The 19,627-nt window shown below is 52.1% G+C and overlaps 9 protein-coding genes across 9 annotated transcripts; 3 read left to right on the top strand and 6 right to left on the bottom strand.

The window, feature by feature from the left end:
* Nucleotides 1–229: 229 nt before the first annotated feature.
* Nucleotides 230–1,291, bottom strand: N7459_007770 (amidohydrolase family protein; the record flags this gene model as incomplete). Its single annotated transcript, XM_056946938.1, has 2 exons — nucleotides 230–967; nucleotides 1,034–1,291. 2 exons carry the CDS (start codon nucleotides 1,289–1,291, stop codon nucleotides 230–232), a joined length of 996 nt encoding a protein of 331 aa, XP_056798937.1.
* Nucleotides 1,292–1,931: 640 nt separating this feature from the next.
* Nucleotides 1,932–3,134, bottom strand: N7459_007769 (uncharacterized protein; the record flags this gene model as incomplete). The annotated part of the gene is made up of 4 exons (XM_056946937.1): nucleotides 1,932–2,068; nucleotides 2,148–2,267; nucleotides 2,337–2,517; nucleotides 2,589–3,134. The coding sequence occupies 4 exons, from the start codon at nucleotides 3,132–3,134 to the stop codon at nucleotides 1,932–1,934; spliced, it is 984 nt and encodes a 327-aa protein (XP_056798936.1).
* A 371-nt stretch (nucleotides 3,135–3,505) lies between these two features.
* Nucleotides 3,506–5,307, top strand: N7459_007768 (uncharacterized protein; the record flags this gene model as incomplete). The annotated part of the gene is made up of 5 exons (XM_056946936.1): nucleotides 3,506–3,582; nucleotides 3,727–3,992; nucleotides 4,043–4,326; nucleotides 4,392–4,513; nucleotides 4,599–5,307. 5 exons carry the CDS (start codon nucleotides 3,506–3,508, stop codon nucleotides 5,305–5,307), a joined length of 1,458 nt encoding a protein of 485 aa, XP_056798935.1.
* A 372-nt stretch (nucleotides 5,308–5,679) lies between these two features.
* N7459_007767 (uncharacterized protein) lies at nucleotides 5,680–7,520 on the bottom strand (the record flags this gene model as incomplete). Its single annotated transcript, XM_056946935.1, has 5 exons — nucleotides 5,680–6,268; nucleotides 6,332–6,553; nucleotides 6,625–6,961; nucleotides 7,014–7,273; nucleotides 7,330–7,520. 5 exons carry the CDS (start codon nucleotides 7,518–7,520, stop codon nucleotides 5,680–5,682), a joined length of 1,599 nt encoding a protein of 532 aa, XP_056798934.1.
* A 2,807-nt stretch (nucleotides 7,521–10,327) lies between these two features.
* On the bottom strand, nucleotides 10,328–10,737 carry N7459_007766 (uncharacterized protein; the record flags this gene model as incomplete). The annotated part of the gene is made up of 2 exons (XM_056946934.1): nucleotides 10,328–10,604; nucleotides 10,631–10,737. 2 exons carry the CDS (start codon nucleotides 10,735–10,737, stop codon nucleotides 10,328–10,330), a joined length of 384 nt encoding a protein of 127 aa, XP_056798933.1.
* A 1,474-nt stretch (nucleotides 10,738–12,211) lies between these two features.
* N7459_007765 (glutathione S-transferase family protein) lies at nucleotides 12,212–12,938 on the top strand (the record flags this gene model as incomplete). The annotated part of the gene is made up of 2 exons (XM_056946933.1): nucleotides 12,212–12,265; nucleotides 12,324–12,938. 2 exons carry the CDS (start codon nucleotides 12,212–12,214, stop codon nucleotides 12,936–12,938), a joined length of 669 nt encoding a protein of 222 aa, XP_056798932.1.
* Nucleotides 12,939–13,200: 262 nt separating this feature from the next.
* On the top strand, nucleotides 13,201–13,707 carry N7459_007764 (F-box domain protein; the record flags this gene model as incomplete). Its single annotated transcript, XM_056946932.1, has 1 exon — nucleotides 13,201–13,707. The coding sequence occupies one exon, from the start codon at nucleotides 13,201–13,203 to the stop codon at nucleotides 13,705–13,707; it is 507 nt and encodes a 168-aa protein (XP_056798931.1).
* A 288-nt stretch (nucleotides 13,708–13,995) lies between these two features.
* N7459_007763 (putative pyridine nucleotide-disulfide oxidoreductase AMID-like) lies at nucleotides 13,996–15,487 on the bottom strand (the record flags this gene model as incomplete). The annotated part of the gene is made up of 5 exons (XM_056946931.1): nucleotides 13,996–14,039; nucleotides 14,097–14,404; nucleotides 14,457–14,814; nucleotides 14,881–15,225; nucleotides 15,280–15,487. The coding sequence occupies 5 exons, from the start codon at nucleotides 15,485–15,487 to the stop codon at nucleotides 13,996–13,998; spliced, it is 1,263 nt and encodes a 420-aa protein (XP_056798930.1).
* A 1,109-nt stretch (nucleotides 15,488–16,596) lies between these two features.
* Nucleotides 16,597–18,825, bottom strand: N7459_007762 (uncharacterized protein; the record flags this gene model as incomplete). The annotated part of the gene is made up of 1 exon (XM_056946930.1): nucleotides 16,597–18,825. One exon carries the CDS (start codon nucleotides 18,823–18,825, stop codon nucleotides 16,597–16,599), a length of 2,229 nt encoding a protein of 742 aa, XP_056798929.1.
* Between the last annotated feature and the right edge of the window lie 802 nt (nucleotides 18,826–19,627).

Here is a 19,627-nt window from a genome sequence, read left to right as displayed (position 1 = left end):
CAAACAAGATGTAGCTGAGCAAGCTATCATGGAGGGATCGTGGCTTCTCATTTCCAATACGGGAAGCGCGATGCTCAATGGCCTTCTAAGCCATGACTACTCTATCAGTTGAAGCCGCAATGTGTCAATTACACCACCTCTGTGTGAAGTGGGAATGCCGCCGTCTAGCTGCGATCCCAAGATGTTCAAGTCGACCAGAGTCTGGGCGGCCTAAATGTCCACAGCTTCATCAAGGCGATCCGAATGCAGGAAAATGAAATAGCTTCGCTGCATTGTTGTAGGCAATATCGGATCGGATAGATGGATCAACCAAGCCGAGAACCTCGCGAGTATATGTATCGTCGGTCCAAGGAAAGTCGGTTCCGCTCAGGAGGTGGGTGTGGGCCACCACGGAGGCAGCATGTTGAATATCTGCCATATCTGCGTTGTTACAGTCAAAATATATTTTGGCGATGTATTCGTGCACAGGCTTTGGGAGCAGCTTCTTCTGGCCAGATTGGTCAATAAAAAAGGTGCCATGTGGGAATCGCTTGGAGAGAGCCCTGAATCGGCCCAAACTTGTCAGAATTCCGCCGCCAAGGTGCGTGGCAATGATGGTGATGTTGGGAAACTTTTCGTAGACGCCTGACAAAATCAGGTCAAGGAGCGTGGTTCTTTGGTCGTTAAGGAAACCGGAGTACGTTGGGATATTCTTGCGAGAAACAAAGGGGGTCTCGACAGGCTCGACAGCCGGATGGATGATCACCGGGACGTTCAACTCCTCGGCCAAAGCGAAATAAGGGTCGTAGACCGCATCTCCGAGAAAAATACCATTGTAGTTCGACGCAAACATGATACCTTTGAGGCCCAGGTCGGTGATAGCGCGATGAAGACCAGAGAGGGCTTTTTGTGTATAGGAATGTCCATCTGCGGCGACGCCAGCAGTTGCGAGGATAGGAGCAGGTGGGATAGATGCGATACCAATGAGCTGGGAGTTTGCAGCAGTTTTTTCTGCCATTCAGCGATTGCTTTTCTCCACGATGTCGAGAAGTACATCGGCTGGTAGCGAAGGGAAAAATGCGTTGATGGTTACGACTTGAATGCCATTCTGCCCGAGGGATTTCCGTCGGAAATCTCCTTCAAGATCATCTGCCAGCTGCACGCAGATATCATCTGCGATTGTTTCAGCAGTACCTTGCTCTAGATTCACGTTCTTGCGAATCCCAGCCGCGACCGTGCTGTAGCTGCTGGGCAGGATAGCGTGGGCCTGGACGTCAAAAATTGGTCCCTTGTAGGACTCACACTTGGCCATCTCTGGAACGACTGGAGGAAGAAGTAAATGTATGGATGAGAAATTGAGCGGAAGAGGGAAAAAAAAAAGAAAAATTAGAGACTTCGCGGAAATGGAACAAAAATCCAAGGCGTCGGTCTGTCTGTCTTTATGGCTTCTCTTCTCTGTAGCGCAAGGCTGTCTAATCCTTCGTAAAACCCGCAGAACCCGGCCCCGGCGAAGTTCTGACTAGCCTATGTGAACATTTTGGGTCGCAATATTTGTCAATTGTTTCTGGAACCGGATAAAGGTCATGTATGAAAGGTGATCGAGCGTAATCTACACTGACTAATTATCAGAGGGAGTAAAAGACAATCAAGGTGCCTTAAGCTGTGGCTATCGGAATAAGTGTGTGTCGGAACGGAAATTACAGTATACAGTGGTAAAACTGTGCGTTCGCACCTGGGCACTTTTTGGCCTAGCGGTACTGACTAAAATCACCTGATTTACCACGTTGACAGTGTGGAACCTCGCATTAATAGTTTGTCCCTAATTTGGTTGATTGGGCGGAATAGCAATACTGTAGAAACTTCTTGGTTCCAATTGGTCGAGTCCTCTCCTGAACTCCTCAAATATGTATACGTACTGGCGATCAAGAGTCACGACCCCATATGACCACAATCTACAGTTCAAATCTTTCGCCCACGATCTGCTCACTTAGTTGCCACAACCTCTCCGCCTCCACCAGATCTCTTCCCCAACAGCGAACATCCGCTGGTTCCACAACCTTACTATCCTGGAGATATGCCCCGTTTCCATCTAGAACGCATGTCAGTCATCACCATACACCCACACGGAAGAATACTGATGGTAGTCAAGTCAAGGAAAGATAACCCACCATTCGATGTGATCGACTCGTGAAACGCGGCAAAAACATGCGTTGCCACTCCCTGGTCAGGCGTTTTCCAAGAAAAGCCGCCCCAGAAGTTACTCTGGCCTTGCTGACGTCCAAGCTTGTCTGTATTTGAACGATAAAAATGATTAACGTAAAAAGCAATGATAACTATTCAGCACAGCGTCGACCAACCTAAGTCACTCCAGTCCTCAGTCACCAGATTTGTGAGTAAGTTTGTCTTGATAACGCCTGGGTGTAGGCTCACAGACGTAAGGCCCTTATGCCGTAACTTAGAAGCAAGGGAAAGTGAAAACAACATGTTGGCCGTCTTAGACTGTCCATATGCACGCCACTGGTCGTAAACCTTGGTGACCTAGGTCAAAGACTGTCAGCGTCTTTCTATGGCCATGTATTCACGAGGGACATAACATCAGGGGGAAATACATCAAAATTCCAATCCTCGAACCGGATTGGAGACAGTTCATGCCCGTTACTCGAGACATTCACGATGCGAGAGGCTTTGCCTTCCTTGGTTGGGATCAACTTCCCGATGATGAGGTTGGTAAAAAGGAAATGGCCAATATGGTTGATGCCAAATTGGAGCTCGATGCCATCTGGCGTTTGTCGATGCGGGCCTCCCATAACCCCTGCATTGTTGACTAGCACGTCTATATGTGCAACATCCTCGTAATCGTGGACTTCTCTTGCTGCCTCTCGTATCTGCACCTGAGAGCTGAGGTCGAGCTTCAGGATCCGCGCTGGCACCGAGGGGGCCAATTTGGCGATCCTGGCACTTGTTTCTTGTGCTTTGGCGACATCCCGGGCGGCAAGAATAATCAGAGCAGGTGAATGTTTGGCGATGACAAGACAGAATGTCTCGCCCAGACTTCCAGGCGAGACTCCGGTGACGAGCACTGTTTTGCCTCGGATAGCGGACGAACAGACCGAGGCGACCTCGTCGCCTGTAGTTTCGGGAGTGAATTCAGACATGATTCGGCTGTGTATTGAAGTAGACTTGGAAAGACAGATGAGAGAGTGAATTGAGATATCCTTGTGAATTGGAGACAGGGAGCATAGCTTTATACTTGCTCTGATGCTCAAGTTCCAAATCCAGTGGGCTTCAAGGATCCACATTGAGGCCGATCACTCCCAGATTGAGATGAATTTCTCGACGACCGTAAGCCGGATTGCGTTAAAACAACCACGCGTGGGCCGTGGGTCCTGTCGGAGTTTACATGGAAAATCCGACCTCCGCACCAGGCCCAACCTAAAAGAGTTCAATTTCCTCGCGACTGGTTTCCAAATCTGTCTCAACCTTCTAGAGCATTGCAGCAACTTCCTGGCTATCTTTCCTATCAGAAATGACTCATTTACCTGCGGAGGTAATATTCGCTGTCGAGCCGGGAGCAAATCATTATCGTGAAGCCTGCGTGTTTTGGTATGTCAACGGTCCAATGGCATTGAAACCCCCCAGAAAAAGAGGAAGACCGAAAAGTAATCAACTCCGTTATCTCCTTTGTTTTCTCGGCCTAGCTCTGAACGTCGAAATAACTCGAGAAATAGGAAAGACAACCCTCTCTAGCGTGTCAGCCGAGGAGCGAGATGGATTCAACGCCCCCAGCACATTCGAGTTCATTCCTATGATGGACCATTCCCACAGACCCAATACGGAATTTCGCAAGACCATTCGAAGACATGCTATGACCAGTCATATTCGTCTAAAACGCCAGGCAAATGGCGGCGCTTTAGATCGAAGTCCGAACCGCCCACCGCAGATTGATGGACCCGACCCTTTTGCAGTACTTCCAGTCAAAATAGAGCCATATATGCAGACCTTGCTACACTATTGTGAGTTGACCAAGAGTTTGGATCTGCTAAAACTATGCTGACTCCCAGAGACACCACTATCGGCTGGAAAATGTTCTACTCCATTGAAAAACATACCATCTTCAACCCTATGACAGAATACTGGCTGTCTTTGGCCTATCGCGACGCTGCTTTTATGCATACAATAATTGGATGCGCAGAGTCGCACTTTGCGGAATCGCCTTCATATCATGATCGACCAATTACCGTCAAGCATTTAAATGCGGCTATCTCAATCATCAACCGACGCCTTGCGAACAGCGAGGTTATTACGGACGGTACGCTTGTTGTGATCGCTACAATGGCAATGATAGAGGTAACGCTTGTCTTCTCTGAGCATTCTCATTGGAGAAAGGAATATTTATTTTTCGTGAGTCTTAGAAGCACCGAGGTGCACATGCCAATTGGAAGATTCACATGGAAGGCCTAAAGAAGCTTCTCCGTCTGCGAGGAGGTCTTGGCTCTCTGGAATCACAACCTTTACTGATGACTAAATTACACCGGTAAGCAACTCGGCGATATTGCAAAATCGCTTCCTCCGATGCATCTCCATCCGAATCTCGCGACTAATGGTAATATGTGTCAAAGAGCGGACTTGTGTGGCTCCGTTGATGCACTTCAAGTCCCGTACTTCTCTCGTCGTTCAATTCTCAACCTTCCCATGGGAAACGCCCATGAGCTGCCAAGTCCGGGTTTCCGCATTTTGGATCAATTACTCCATCTCGATACAAGTCTCAAAGCCGGTGTTCATGCTCTATTCCAATCTACTGTCTCCTTCCAACAGCTAGGAGTCACGAGTAGCAACACTGAAGCCGCTAAAATCCGCTATTGGATTACCGAGACTCAATATATGCTTCTTTCACTAAAATACGCGGAGCCTTGTTATGAACTATGCCGTGTTGCTCTGATCCTTTTCACCGGCATCTTTCTAAAGGAGAGTCCGCCGAATTCCCCCGTATTAGATATGCTAATCACTAAAATTCAAGCACTCTATGAGGAAAGCGCCCCTTCTCTGGCCTCTCGATGGGGAGGAGTCTTGACAGAGGAGTTCAGTCTATGGATATTTTTCCTTACTGCAAGCGTTGCAGCATCATTGCAGCTTAGGGAATGGTCCATGCTAAGGATTATGGAATCGGCTTCCCTGTTGCGCCTGAATGAGTGGGAGGCTACTTTGAACGTGCTCCGGAACTTTCTGTGGGACTCATCATTCAATGATCGTTTCAGATGCATTTGGGATGATGCATCCCCATCATTGGGTTTTCCAGAGAAAGAGCGTTTCGGGGACCTGTCTGTTTGAGACTTGCGATAGTGTCATTAATCATTCAAAACGCTCTCGATGAGTCACCGTGCGAGGGAGAAAAAAAGGTTGGAACAGACAGCATGCTACCAAATATTACGGGGTTTCAAAATGGAGACTGTGTGAAGGCACATTCCCGAGGCGTTGGTGTACTCTTATGTAGCTATTACCATAGTCTTGTCCATTTATTTCACTCATCAGCTCATAAAGTATCGAACTCGACTTCTGGGTCGACTGCACCCATATAGATAGATATTGTCGGATGGATGATGATAATATGTACAGATGAGGTGGTGGATGCTTGCGAAGGCATCCCAGGTCGTCTGGTGCCCGACAACAAGGGAAGCAGTCGTCATCCCGCTACCGGTTGCTCTATTTGTCCTTTTTGTAGACTATCACGCGCGTGCCGTCGGAGAGTACTTCATGCTGCGGGACCAGCGTGTACCGACCAATCGCAGGAAGGGCTATTCTCCAGATAGCCCAGTAGACAACGCCAGCAAGCATGATCGCAATTCCAACCACCGATGTAAGCCAGTACGGAAGTGATGTGTCACCTTTCCCACCCGGTGGTCGAATGAACGGAGCGACCAGCTGAAAGGCTTGTCCGACCATGAAAAAGAAGGCAACCGGCCACCAGACCTTGAATGGTCGAGGGGTCTCGGGAGCCTTCCATCGAAGATAGAAGAGACCCACGACAACTAGAAAGTTGATGATGCTGGCGGGATAGCCTTCGAGATCCAGGATGAAGTCGTATGCGTCTCCAAAAGGAATCGCCACAATGATGATGAAAGAAGGAATAAAATGCAGCAGCAATCCCGCCGATGGGGTTCCAAAAGGCCAACTGGAAGCCCAGAACCTGGGAAATGGGATGACCCCTTCTTTCGCAAGCTCCTGGTTGACACGGGCTTGTGCAAAAGTCACTGACATCACATTGGCAAAGGCCGAGATCGCAATCAAAGCACTGTCAAATCCGACCGTTGTCAGCGGATAGTTTTAAAAGGAGTAGAGCAGCAGGAGAGCCCACCTGAGAGCGCGTTTAGCTGTTTCGCCAAATACTCGGCCCATGAAATACGACGCCACTGTAGTCCCACTGTTTGCAATCTCTTCGGGTGTACCTGCTGAATAGTACGCCACGTTTGCCAGCATGTAGAGAACGCCACAGATCGAAAGGCCAATTGGACCAGCAATCTTCAATGTACGAACCGGGCTGCGAATCTCGTTCACGACATACGCCGCGTTGGACCAGCTGGGGGGTGAGAAATGCCATGGTTAGCGATCCTCCGTGCCATGAACCTCTCCGGCAACCTGCGCACTTACCCGGTGTATGAATTGAGGACTTTGAAAAGAGCAATTGCGTATGGATTGCTCGACGTGGCAGACCCTGCAAATGAGTTATGGAAGCTGGCGTAAGGGTCCGGCACGCTTGAGACGCGGCCACTGAGAACCACCCAGCCCGTCACAACAATGAACAGCAGGAGGATGATTTTGACACCCGTCAAAACGTTCATGCCCCGGACTCCCCAATGGGGCAGCAAGGTGTGCAAGAGGGTGATGGACACAATCACAGCGATCGCGATTCCTCGTTCCTCCCACTCCGATGCCTCTTTCCCCGACGCAACAACCACATAGGATGCGAACACAACACACCCCGATGCTATGTCTCCAGTTAGCAGAGGGGAAAAGCATCATCGAGGAAATCCACTTGCCGGTGAAGCCAAGAGCGACAGCTTGGACGGCAAAGACGACGGTGATCAGCAGCTTCGGGCGGCGATAGATGGCTTCCAGGTAAACCTTCTCTCCTCCACTACGTGGGAACATGCAGCCAAATTCCAGCCAGACGCAGAGGCCGGCGCCGGCCAAGAGAAGACCCAGAAGCCACAGCAACATCGCTGCGCCAACCGACCCGACGCCACTGGTCACGGAGGACGGGGTGGAGAAGATACCAGTCCCGATGATGCGACCCACGCTATCCAATGGGTTAGTTGTCTGCTGGGAACGGGGCGAGAGAATGGAACTCCTCACATCAGAAAGACCGTCGACCAGACCCCCAGATGCCGACCGAGTCCGCCGCTCGTGTATTCCTCGAAGCTCAGCTCGCCCACTCCGGCGCTGTCATCCCCATTCTTGACCTCGCTGACCGAGTGAGTATGGTCAAACTCCTTCAGAGCTGGCGCAGGGGCTCCCCCCTCGAGCTGGTGTGAGTGGTCAGCCATCGTCCGGTGGAAGATGGGAGCGGAATGCAAGAGGATCAACGCGGTTGCGATCGATGTCAACCCGGGAGGGCACGCGGTCGCTTTATACCAAGCGTGAGGTTCGGGCCTTGCATCGTCGATCGCGTGTTCCAGCGTTCTTTTCTTCTTCTCGCTTTCTCTGCTGTGATGGTCATCGGGGCCAGAATGACGTGATTGGGTGCGACCGGCTGGGCGTCGGCCAGCTTAGCGGACAAAAGCGCGCATCGATCAATCCCAGTGGCCGATGGCGAGATCTCTACCGAGTCATGATCGTCGCCAGAACATCCTGCAGCCCACCTGGGCCTTGCAGCGGCTCGCCGGGCGTTTCCTCGCGGATCCTTCGAAGCCGCCTAGAAACTCCTTCGAAGCCACTTGACGCGCCCAAATATCGCTCAGTCTCGGTGACGCCCCGGAACAAGATCCAGTCGACATCCATCGTTCATGCGCTTCGTTGTCGCGAACAGACGCCATACCCAGTCGTACCACCGGAGACGGCACTAGCCAGTCTCATCCCAACGGAGTTTCTCCTTCAATATGATGTCTCTCGTCAGGCTTAGGGTTATGGTTGTAGCTACTCCATTCCGTGGAAGCACCACTTGTTGCTTCTGGACGACGGATCTCTGTGACTCGGTGGCCTTTGGAGGTTCCCCATCGTTTTGTCCTTCATGTTCAACCGTTGGTCATGGCTGCCGAACCAAAGATGTTGTGGCCAGGACCCAGTGGCATGTGGAACCCGTCTAAACCAAAGGTGGGCATCGATTGGAGTCCTCGGGGAGAATGTGTCCTGTGCATACTTGCAAAACACAGTAGTATATCACGAAGTCGCGTAATATCTACGACGGTCTCGGCCAATCGTGATAGATGGCTCATATTCTATATACGCACACTGGGAAACTCCCCCAGCCACGCTTTTCTTTATCGAATCCGACAGGAAATGCCTTCCATAGGCAATACATCTGCGCCGGATGTACCTCCCCGGCTCCTGGATATATGGTCAGCACTGATGACGGCCTGACAGGAATTCCGATCAAGTATGAAACCCCGCATAGTACACTCGCATTGGTGCAGCTTGGGGAAATTCCAGATGGGCCGGTGGCTGGAACACGGTGACAGGAATCCACCAGGGCACGATCGTATGGTCTGGGGCCACAATGATGTGATTGACACTTTGGAAAGTGCCTTGCCACAAAGGGCCTGCGCAACGACCGGGATTGTTTCTGGATTGCCCAAAATGAACGATCGCAGGATTGACACAGAGGTAGACAAGTATCGGTTCTTACAGGAAGATACTCTTCGATAATAGTTATGCCGAGATGATGTGGGCACGGGGAGCGAATACATGGCGACTCCAACTCCAAGATCCCGAGAACATTAACGCGATGCCTCCATATATTACCCGGCACCGCTAACTCCACCTAGTGACAATGGGGCCGGCGGAAATTTTCGTAAACGGGAAATTTGGGCTACGCTATCAGCATCGCGTGCTTGGGGCGAGAATAGATGAATATCAACAATATCAGCTAGTCAGACAGTCTAACAGCTTTGCACTGGGTTTAGATGTGCGTAGATGTGTAGCTGTATATTTTTGTATATCGATGTATACACCTGGGTATCAACGACAACAATACAATCTATTCTCAGCTTGATATCCTTCAAAATACCTCTATATCAGTCGTACACCGCCCAGTTCAAGCCAAAGAGAGAATATAGCTCTATACATGTGGGCGTCAAGAGAAGCAAGACGAGACACCGGACGGAACAATGTCGAAAGCACGACCGAGCGGGGATTTTCAGCGTGTCTCCGCTTGCGCCCCGACATTGATCAATGATTAAGACCCAACCCCGGCATACTTGCGAAACTGCAAAGCACCGCAAAATTGCGGTGGCGTGACGACTGTCGTTCGAGGAAATTGCGCAGAGATGGAGTGCAGCCCGGTAGGTGGGAGAAGCCGGGTGGTTGGAATACCAACTGTGCTGACCGGAAGACAGTCTATGGACCGTGTAGGAGACAAGTTGATCATGGCACACGCTGTGTTTACGCGGGAGAAGTCGAGAAGAGACGGTCCAAAGGCCTGGTTCCGTTTGCCGTTGAATAGATCCCCAGCTGACCATTCGCTGCACAGCTATGTCACGACGTTGGAAGATCGGATCAGACAACTAGAAGCCCCGAGAGATCCACAGAATACATGTATCTTCCCGTTTCTTCCATGTCCTGCCAATTGCCGCGAATCTTGTGGACACAGGGTCATCTCGATGACTTGTGGCCGACCAGCGATGATGTCAAAACTCCCTAGCGGTGCAATCCCGTTGCCAATCATGGTGGATGACGAATGTTTCACCCCCAAGACAACAGATCCATCCCAACCTATGGGGTGACTGTCGATGATGGCCTTTTATGCGAAGTCGCTGGAGCTATACGAGATTATGAATAACGGGCTTCTTGCCTCGTATAGACCGGACAGCGGGTTAGGTTGGGCCGACTCACAAACCCGAAGATTTGCCGACAGACATTGACGAACACTCCAACTTCGGTCGAAAGTTCCGTTTTACTCTCCACTGTAAAGGTAGTCAAGATGGTGGTCTGTATGTGGTTTCCAAAGCTGGCAATAGCAGCACCGACACAACGGGTCACATTCATATTGTCGCATGTTGTAATTGAAATCCCAAAGTCAACAACCCGGCAATAAGGGTCCCAAATGCAACATATGACAGCCACAGCCGATCAATATCTCTTGTCTGGCGCATGCGCTGCATAAACCAGTCGGACATCGGGTCACTTACCTGCTCACCTAAGAGACATCCAATGGTGATGGTGAACACAAGCCAATCTGCTGGGCGTCAAAGTGGAACTTTCCCCCAAATACAATGGGTATCTCCACAATCAGAGCATTGTTTCCGTAGCAAAAGGTGACTGCGTAGGCACAGGCTGCGGTCAGTACGCGAGGGTGCTTGACCAGCAGGAAAGATATCGAAAAGTCACGCCAACTCAGTGGATACAACGTGATCTGCCAAGGACTCATGTTGTCGAAGAAACCGTCGTGGTGCAGGCCACCGGCAAGATTATATCTCCGATGGCCAGACAACATAAGTACTCGCAGAGGTTGATGATGGCGAAGATCCAGAAATTCCACTGGACGCCAATATGCTTCGTCACGAAGCCCATGAAAAATGGACCCACTGGAGTCCCAATGGTGGTCATCAGGGTTCACCAGCCGAGCTTCTGTGTTCTTTCTCAGTCTCGCATAGTTCATTTGCCCCTCCGCTGCCGATCGCAATCGGAAGGGATATCAGGAATGCTGTCAAGAGGCGAGTGGGCCATTTGCGCTCTATAGGTCGAACACCGGGCCCCGCCGATATTGCAAACCATGCTCCCCAGGACGGACGGCAGACTAACGTTGTGCCGGCCATGAACCACTGTGATTGGATTCCAGATCAGTGGAGAAAGACCTAAAAGGAGAATCTGGTATAGGGATTTGGTCGACCAGCAAATCGGTTGATTCCCAGCGTTCGTCATTGGATCCTTTCCTCCCGATTGTTGATATGCTACTCATCTGAAAGGAGGTCAGAGAGCTAGCCTGCGGCACCTTAACGTTGTATTCTGTTGCCAAGGCGTCGTAGGCAGGAATGATTCCGGCAGCCGTAAAGATTCCCATGGAGTGAAAAGCAACCATTAGGCTTTGGGCGTTTATCTTCTAACGGTGGTTAGTTTTAGGGGTCTCGAGGCGAGTGGTTGGCTCCCTACCTTTGAAGCTTTTGCCGGCGACGGCGTTGCTATATTCTCTAGGTGAAGCGATATCTCGGGGCTGTGGATTTTCATCTTTCGAATATTCAAAGCCTCCACTCCAATTCAGGTGGTCAGGCTGTTTTCCACAATAGAGACCACAGAATGAGAGCACAGATTCAGATTCAAGGGAAGATGACAAACTCGGGGATGTTCCAGATTGTGAGAGCCGCAAAGTCGCAAGCAAAGAGAAGCATCTTGACTTAAAGGCCATCAGGCGCTGTCCCGGCATCGACTTCTTGTCTAATCCCCATGGAGAAAGCCTGCGGAAGCTGTAGATTGCATGATGATTGGATCAGCATCCGCACTTTCGCGTTTCAACTGCCGGTTCGCCATGCGCTCTTCCTGGACTCCCGAGGTTGTTCGGGTGCGAAGCTGACTGGGCACGATTTGCCTGATATGCCTGTATTCCATACTGGTAGAGAGCGACGGGACATTTCCCCCGAACAGCGGTCACCATTTGGCATCTGTTGAGTTGTGCTCAAGAATCAACACTGGGTTGTGAAACACAGATGATAACAGACAAGTTAAAATCCTTCCTCTCGCACCTTCCACCAGACCGAGATAAGCGATCCTCAGACCTTCATCGTCGTCAATCGGTCAATCGATGGAGGAATGTCACAGACATCGGCAGCTCCTTCGGATCGCGTGAATCGTAGCCTTATGAGGACTGCTGGTCTCCTCTTCTCGACGACAATGCTGAGTAGTATGTTCATCTCACATCCCGCGTGGTTTGTTTGCTGCATTTCAGGCCGGCTTAGCAATCGGTTTCCACGCGCTTCCACCGCCGCCCATCATTATTAATGGTCATCAACTTGCGATTCAAATCAAAACACCCCCGTCTCCGCACTTAATCTTTTCCCCTGCAATCCGCACCTCATCCGCATCCACAATGGCACCATTCGGCACCATCTATACGTACATGCCCAGCCCCCGGGTCTCCAAGGTACGCCACCCACCCCTGCGCTCCCGAGCCCCTCTGCTAATTGACGTGGCGTCCCTAGGCCCAGGCGGCTGCCAATATCAACGGCCTGGAGCTGGCCATCTACCCGGACTTCGCCATGGGCAAGACCAACCGCTCTGAGGAATTCCTGGCCAAGTTCCCCCTAGGCAAGGTACCTGCCTTCGAGGGCGCCGATGGGACTACCCTCTTCGAGTCCGACGCGATCGCGCAGTACATCGCCGAGAGCGGTCCGGCCGCCGCGCAGCTACTGGGTGCCACGCCGGCGGAGCGGGCGAAGATCCGCCAGTGGATTGCCTATGCGCAGTGTGAGGTGCTGGACTATGTGACGCAACTGGCCCTGTGGCGTCTGAAGGTAGTCCCCTACAACGAAGCCACCGAGACGAGCTCCCTAGCTCGTCTGGAGCGTTCGCTGGGTTGTCTTGAGACCCATCTGAAGGGCCGCACCTGGTTTACCGATGGCGAGAAGATCACCATGGCCGACATTACCGTCGCTTCGGCGCTCTTGTGGGGTTTCGCCATGGTCATCGACGCCGAAATGCGCCAGAAGTACCCCGTCACCGTCGCCTGGTACGAGCGGGTCATCGAGGTCGATGGCGTCAAGCAGGCTTTTGGCGAGAAGAAATTCGTGGAGAAGCGTCAGCCATACGAGGGCTAGGGTATGGCTCGATCATAACTAGATTCACGCCCTCCAGTAGCGAGTGGGAGGACGTTGGATAGAAGCGAAATGAAAGTAAAATACCAAAGCACCGTGCACGGTCCAAAATGAGAATCATCTCCGCTGTGCGCTTCCAGACTGGGAGCCATACGAGAGTTAGAAACGAATGCGGGAGTGGAGAGAACAGTAGGCGGGACATGCCAGGGTTTCGGCCCGACGCCAATAAACGCCACGCTTCCCTTCTCCATCCACCCTCTTCTGGATGTTGCAATTGCGCCATCTCCCACCCGAGCTCCATGCGTTGATCGTCATGTCTCTACCCCTTCCCGACGTGCTCCGACTGAGACTGACATGCAGGTACTTCTACGGTCTCATCCCCCAGCCGTCCCACGATCAGTTGCTGCTCGCCGAGTCGACCGACTGGGCTCGCCACCGGGGTATCTACACCTGTCGCTACTGCCTTCGGTTACGTCCGGCAGAGCAATTCGCTGATCGCATGTTACAACGGAGGCGCTCCCGATCGGGCCGCGACAGTGAGAAGCGATTCTGCATCGAATGTGGACTGAGGCCTCGTGAAGGCACTGCTCGCTACGGCCCAGGAGCCCAGATCACAACCCACGGTCGGTTCTTTGTATATTGCCTCTCCTGCCATCACTTTCAGCCGGGCGCGCGCGACCGGCTAGGGCGAAACACCTCAGAGTGTGTCTCCTGCTGGCAGGGACATAATTCGCAGCCTGGTGCACCTCCGGAAGACCACGCTATGATTTAGAATGCCGTTGGGGTCCAGTGAACTGCAATTTCGCATCTGTGGAGCTATGTTGCATGCAAACTGTCTCGGCTGTCGGACATACTGCGGTACTCTTCAGGGCGGGATTAAGACAAAAAGACCAGCCTTTCATCATGGAGAAACTCGGATTGTTGTCATCCCGAAACTCCAGAAAGCTTTGATCATACCTCGCTGAGAGGGCGAAAGGGGAAAGAAAGGAAAGCGAAAACAACAAGTCCAGAAACGAGGAACGGAAATGCAGTCCATGTGCGCTAAGTGCAAAAGCTCGTATCATGCCTGGCATTCTTCGCCGAGCCGCATGTAGTTCCAACAGACTGCGATTCAAGTCAGCATTTGCCTCAATAATGAATCCCTCGGCTGAAGATGTTTACTAGTATTGCCCATGTCTTCGCCAAACATGCTTTCCATCAGCTTGACTCCGTGGCGCGTCCCATCACTCGGGGTATAGGCCACAGCCGTCTTCCCCAAAGCGAGTCCCATCGTAGAGGGGAATGGCTGGAGTGTGATGAAAGTGAGCTTTCCCCCACCACACTCTGCCATCATGTGCTGGTGGATGTTGACGGCAGCATAGTGGCCCATATGCATTGCGCCTCCGCAGCGCTTGATGCCAGGCCATGCGGTCAAGTCTCCGACGCCAAAATGGTACCCTCCGTTTGGGATGTCTCCTGCGAATTGAGCACTATGGAATCATTAGACTGGAATCCTATTGATGACACGAAGGGGGAACTGACGTCGAATGAATTCTAACATAGCCTGCCTCGTCGAGAGCCTTTGATGGGAGGTACGTCGATGTGGGAACGCATCGTGAGATGGCATTCAGGACATGTCCCGTCATAATCTGCCGGCCATCGCCGAGGGTTAGACACCATGCCCGCGATTCTCCGGCCCTGTTGACTGCGGTGGTATCGACAACACGCTGCCCCAAAATGACCTCGATGCCATCCTCGCGCAGGATTGAATAGACACGCTCCGCAAAGTCATCAGGCAGTGGCTCTGACGAGAGCAGCCGATCTCGAGAATGAATCAGTGTTACTTTTCGTTGCGGATCGAGTTCCTTCAACTCGGCCGCCATCTCCACGCCTACGGCCCCTAGCATGGACATAGTTAGCCTGCTGAACGAAACCATTTTGGCAAGTCAGTCGCGCTGATACGTACCGCCACCAACCACTGCCACCCCCTCCTCCTGTGCCCGTCGCATATCGGCGATATGGTGTTTGACCTCTCTGAGGAATTCCGTTCGTTGTAGAGACCCGGGCACTGTGGGAAAGACTCGTCGCAGCCCAGAGCTCGCGATCAGATAGTCATATGGCTCGACCCGGGTCTCTTTGGTGTTGGTCTCCAGAATGTGAGCGACTTTGGACCGACAATTCACCTCGCTGACGCTTCCCTGGATAAAAGTGAAATCTGGAGAGTTGAGGGCGGGGATATCCCGGAAGCGCGTCCAGGACTCCAAAGCAAATTTCTCGCAGGCCAGTGACTTAGGAGAGCCAATGAGATGATCTGCGCAAAAGGTCAGAAAGATGCTCATGTTCAATAGAGGGATTGAGAACCTACAGTAACCGTCGCGCTCATCGACGACGGTGATCTGGATCGGAATACGGTGGGATGGGAGCGTGGAATTGGGGTTAGAGTCGAAGCGAGCTCGACGACCCCGCGACAGGTCACTCAGGTTAAGTGCGGCGGCCAATCCACCATAGGAACCGCCGATGACGAGAACCCGGAAGGATCGGGGAACCACTGGGACGCCGTCGTTGGAAGGCATGGGAAACAAAGTATGAGTGAGAAATGGGAGTCTTGGGGGTGTGCAAGTGGTCGGCACGGCTATCCGGGGAGAGGAGGGAAGAAGAGAAGGAAGAGAATGGTGCGAAAAAAAAAAAGTCACCCTGGACGCGCAAAGCGACCCGTTATTCATAGTGCGGACCAACTAGATCTTATCAGATGCGACATCGGGTTCTCCCGCGGTCACGACCTTCGCCGGGGGGGTTCATTACAAGCCGAGGTACCCGACTCACCCTCAAGGGCTAGGTACCTAGGTAAAGGGGTCTCTGTACTTTACATACCGTATTCCGTTTGGGTTAGTTCCCATACTTACACACGCTGTTTTCTTCTTCATTCTTGGCGGCCTCCATCACGATGGCCAATCACGTCGCGACCCCCGATCAGATCCTCATCTAATCAGATCAATCATGCTGATCCATGGACACGCATTTATGGGCATCCATCTATATATTAGACAGGCATTGGACGACAAACCGGTCGGTCTGGTGGATTCGGTACACGTACCATTTATGGATATTACCGGCTTAGGACGACAAACCGGTCGGTCTGGTGGATTCGGTACACGTACCATTTATCGATATTACCGGCTTAGGTCGCGGTCTGTCGGAAAAGTCTTCTATCTTCCATTCTACCGCCGAGCTCAATTTCCCTCGTGGCACTCCACTCGGGAGGCCAGAGTTCCGGCAATGTTGTACCGGGCTGCAGCATCAACGGTTATCGAGTAAACTAGCCATCGTCTCCATCAGCCCCGGTATCGGCTCTTGGTTTCGGCACGATTTCAGTCAGAATTTAAGTCAGCCAATCCGGCCCTTCACAGGACTAAAAGGCTCAAAAGTGTGAGCGCACAGTTTTACCACTATTTACAGTGTGTTCCACTCTGTCAATTTCCACCTTGTGCTATTGAAACGAATGCATTCGACCTTAACTTCAACAACGCGCAGAACACCGCAACTGATTTCTCCAGGAATATAAATGAGTATCACTATGCAATTTCACTGTGGTCTGTTAACCCCGTCTATGCTTCCAAAGGGTGTTCTACTAGGAACATTTGGAGCTTTCTGGCGCTCTTTTGCTATCCGTCTAACATGGCAGTTAGGCAAATACATGTCCCTTCATTATGTCTGCCCTTGATCCCAGATAAAAGAGTGGGATGTGTTCAACTGGAGCGGGTACTGTCACGGTCTGCCCTCCTGCATACGTTTGATTGGTCCACCAATAGGTCCATGGCTCAGTCGTATTAGCAGCAATCCGAGGGAGATAGACGGACCACTCTGTGGCATTCGGGAGGGTCACTGGCGTAACCAACAGTCGAGGGCCAAACATATACTGCTGCGTCGTGACGTTGTTGTTTGTCCGTGTCCATTCAGAAATGTGAGCGTCCGAGCCCTCGAAATCCATATACAACGGACGCATAATCATTCGACCCGTGCGGTGGAACTGCTTGAAGACTGCCCGTAGGTACGCAGCCAACTCATACCGCAGGTGAATGTACGAGACGATGATGGGCGTGTTCGTTGCGCCATATGACCAAGGCTCGTTGGCGCAGGTATAGGCATCCTGGAAGTCGCATGCACGAGAGCCATGAGTACGCATGAAGGGGAGAAACGTCGTCCATTGCAGCCACCGGGTATAGAGCTCACGATACTCTGAGGTATCAATGTTGGCGCTCCACCACACGGTTGGATCAGCCTGAAACCCTCCGGCGTCCAGCGTCCACCAGCCCCAACCGGTTGCTGCTGCAGACATGCCGCTCGCAACTTGTGCCCCCAGAGTCTCCCAAACTGCCGTGGTGTCCCCGGACCATATCATGCTGCAGAATCGCTGGGATCCGATATATCCAGAGCGACTAAGGGACAGAGAGTCGCATGCAGTTCCCATGTCGGTGGATGTTGCGTTCCGATAGCCCTCCTCAATGGCCTGTTGGTGGGCCCACGGGTAAAGCTTGCCGACGCTGCGTTGAGTTCCGGCCGCATATAGAACATCGGGTAAGGGGAAGGGCACGGACTCGATATACTCACTCTGGCCGTTATTCTCATACGCCTCGCCGAGTGAGCCTCCGTCGGCCTGGTCAATCCAGAAGTTCTTTATGCCTTTGTCGTAATAGTTTCGCTTCAGAGTGTCCCATAAGAATTGCCGCGCTTTGGGATTCGTAGAGTCATAGTTTCGAATGTAGGATCCGTTCCAGGAATCGGTCGTTCCGGGACCGGATCTGGTGGCGGACAGGAATCCTTGCGCCATCATTTTCAGGTAGTTTACGCTGTTGTCCGCAACACTCGGCCACAGCGATGCCATCATCTCCGCATTGGTCAGGTTTTTCACTTTTGACGCCATCTCCGTCACGTTGGGCCAGAGGCGAGGATCCAAAGCCCAGTCACCTTGGTGGGCCCACGACTGATAGTCAATGACGATCAGAGACACCGGGATCTCCCGTTCCTGGAACTGCTGGGCAAGGAGAACCACCTCCGTTTGGTTCTCATACCGCAATTTAGATTGGAGATAACCCAAGGACCAGTCCGGGGGCGTAGGAGCCCGACCGGTCAGCGCAGAGAGACGCTGTTGAAGAAGATCATATTCACCGGGGCTCGATGCTACAATCACATAATCGACCACCGTTGCTGCATCTGCCGTGAATCGGTTGCGTAGCGGACCAAACTCCATCCGCCCAGTCGAGGCCATATTCCACACGAAGCCATATCCCTTGTTACTTATGAACAACGGTGCTGGGACGTGGGTGTTGAAATTGATCAAGTCGATCGTCGACCCCTTCTTGTTGACGAGGTGGTCCTGCTGGGTGCCGGTTCCATAGATTTGCTCATCCGGCGTGGTGCTAAAGGAGAACTCGGCGGCAAACTCACTGCCTGGTCCATTCCATGAATAGTATCGCGGATTGATCGATTTGAGCGGCGCATACTCGTTTGTCAGGAGGGTTTCGGTGCCATTGGTCTCTACACGATAGAATGCTAGGCGATAGCCTCCTGGAGTGCCGCCCCAGCCGGAGGTACGAACAATGGTGTTGCCGTTGCGCAACTCCACCGACCGGTTGCCGTTGAATGCAGTGTCAAAACCCATGCCATGGGCTTCCCCGTCTTCAGGTCCCTCGAGCGGTGGATCATACACAAACCCAATTTCTTGGCCAGTCGGTGGACGGAAGGGCCAAGCACGCACGCGGAAGCCGTCGTACCCGAAAGGCTGCACCAAGACGGTCTCGAAGCCATGTTGCATTCGAAAGCCTTTGGAGGTTGGTTGGTGATAGCTCTGTGTCGACAAGGCCGCCGTGCCTGTGGCCCCAATGGCACCTAGGACAAGAAGAACAAAGCGCATGTTGTTGTGCAAGCGATCGGGGGGTTCGACCAACAGTTCGCGAGACTCTGTTGTTCATGTCACCCCCCCCCCCCCCTCTTGCTGACAACTCGGGCTCCTTTTAAACCAATCCCTGTCCTCCATTTAGCCTGAAATGATGGGGAAGAACCCCGTCAACCCCGCCGGCGTAGGCTCCCCAGTTGAAGATCGACATGCAGAATTGCCTTGCCAGCGGGCATAGATGGCGGGGGAGACGCAGGCGAGGGTGTCCAGAAGTCCGACACTTACATCGACACAGGCATCAGCAGCAGCAGTCCGGAGTCACTCCGGGCTGCACCACGACCGGAGTGCTACTGGGTGTGCGACGTGAGGGGACGAGCGAATAGCAAAAAAGGCGGGCAGCGGATGACCTTCAACCGGGGCGGGTAATCCATCCCTTACCTTCTTCCCCTCCACACTGTTATTTGTGGTTAAGATGATCTGATTGGTTCGATGAGCCCCTCCTTGGAAAGAAGAATACAGAAGAATATCTCACTGCCTGTCTGCTCTCCTTTTGTGTGTATATCACAGAATTGACCTGCAGCCCCATTCCGATGCTTCCCCGTTCCAGATAATTACCTAGGTAAGTAACTAGTAATCACAACTACGCATTCCTTCTATAACGATGCATGCTCGGTCGGTATCCCGAGGTCCTCGGGCTCGCTATTGGATGATATAAGTACTATAAAAAAGTTATCATCCCTGTCTTCGATAATTGTCCTCGACTATCGCTATAGAGAATCGTAAATATTTTCGTACTAGCTCGGGGTATATTATAATATTG

Source organism: Penicillium hispanicum (assembly GCF_028827665.1).
Source record: "Penicillium hispanicum strain IBT 35686 chromosome Unknown utg000006l_segment0_segment0, whole genome shotgun sequence".
Classification (NCBI taxonomy): Eukaryota; Fungi; Ascomycota; class Eurotiomycetes; order Eurotiales; family Aspergillaceae; genus Penicillium; species Penicillium hispanicum.
Note: the sequence above shows the minus strand (reverse complement) of the source record. Positions and strands in the feature narration are given on the sequence as shown.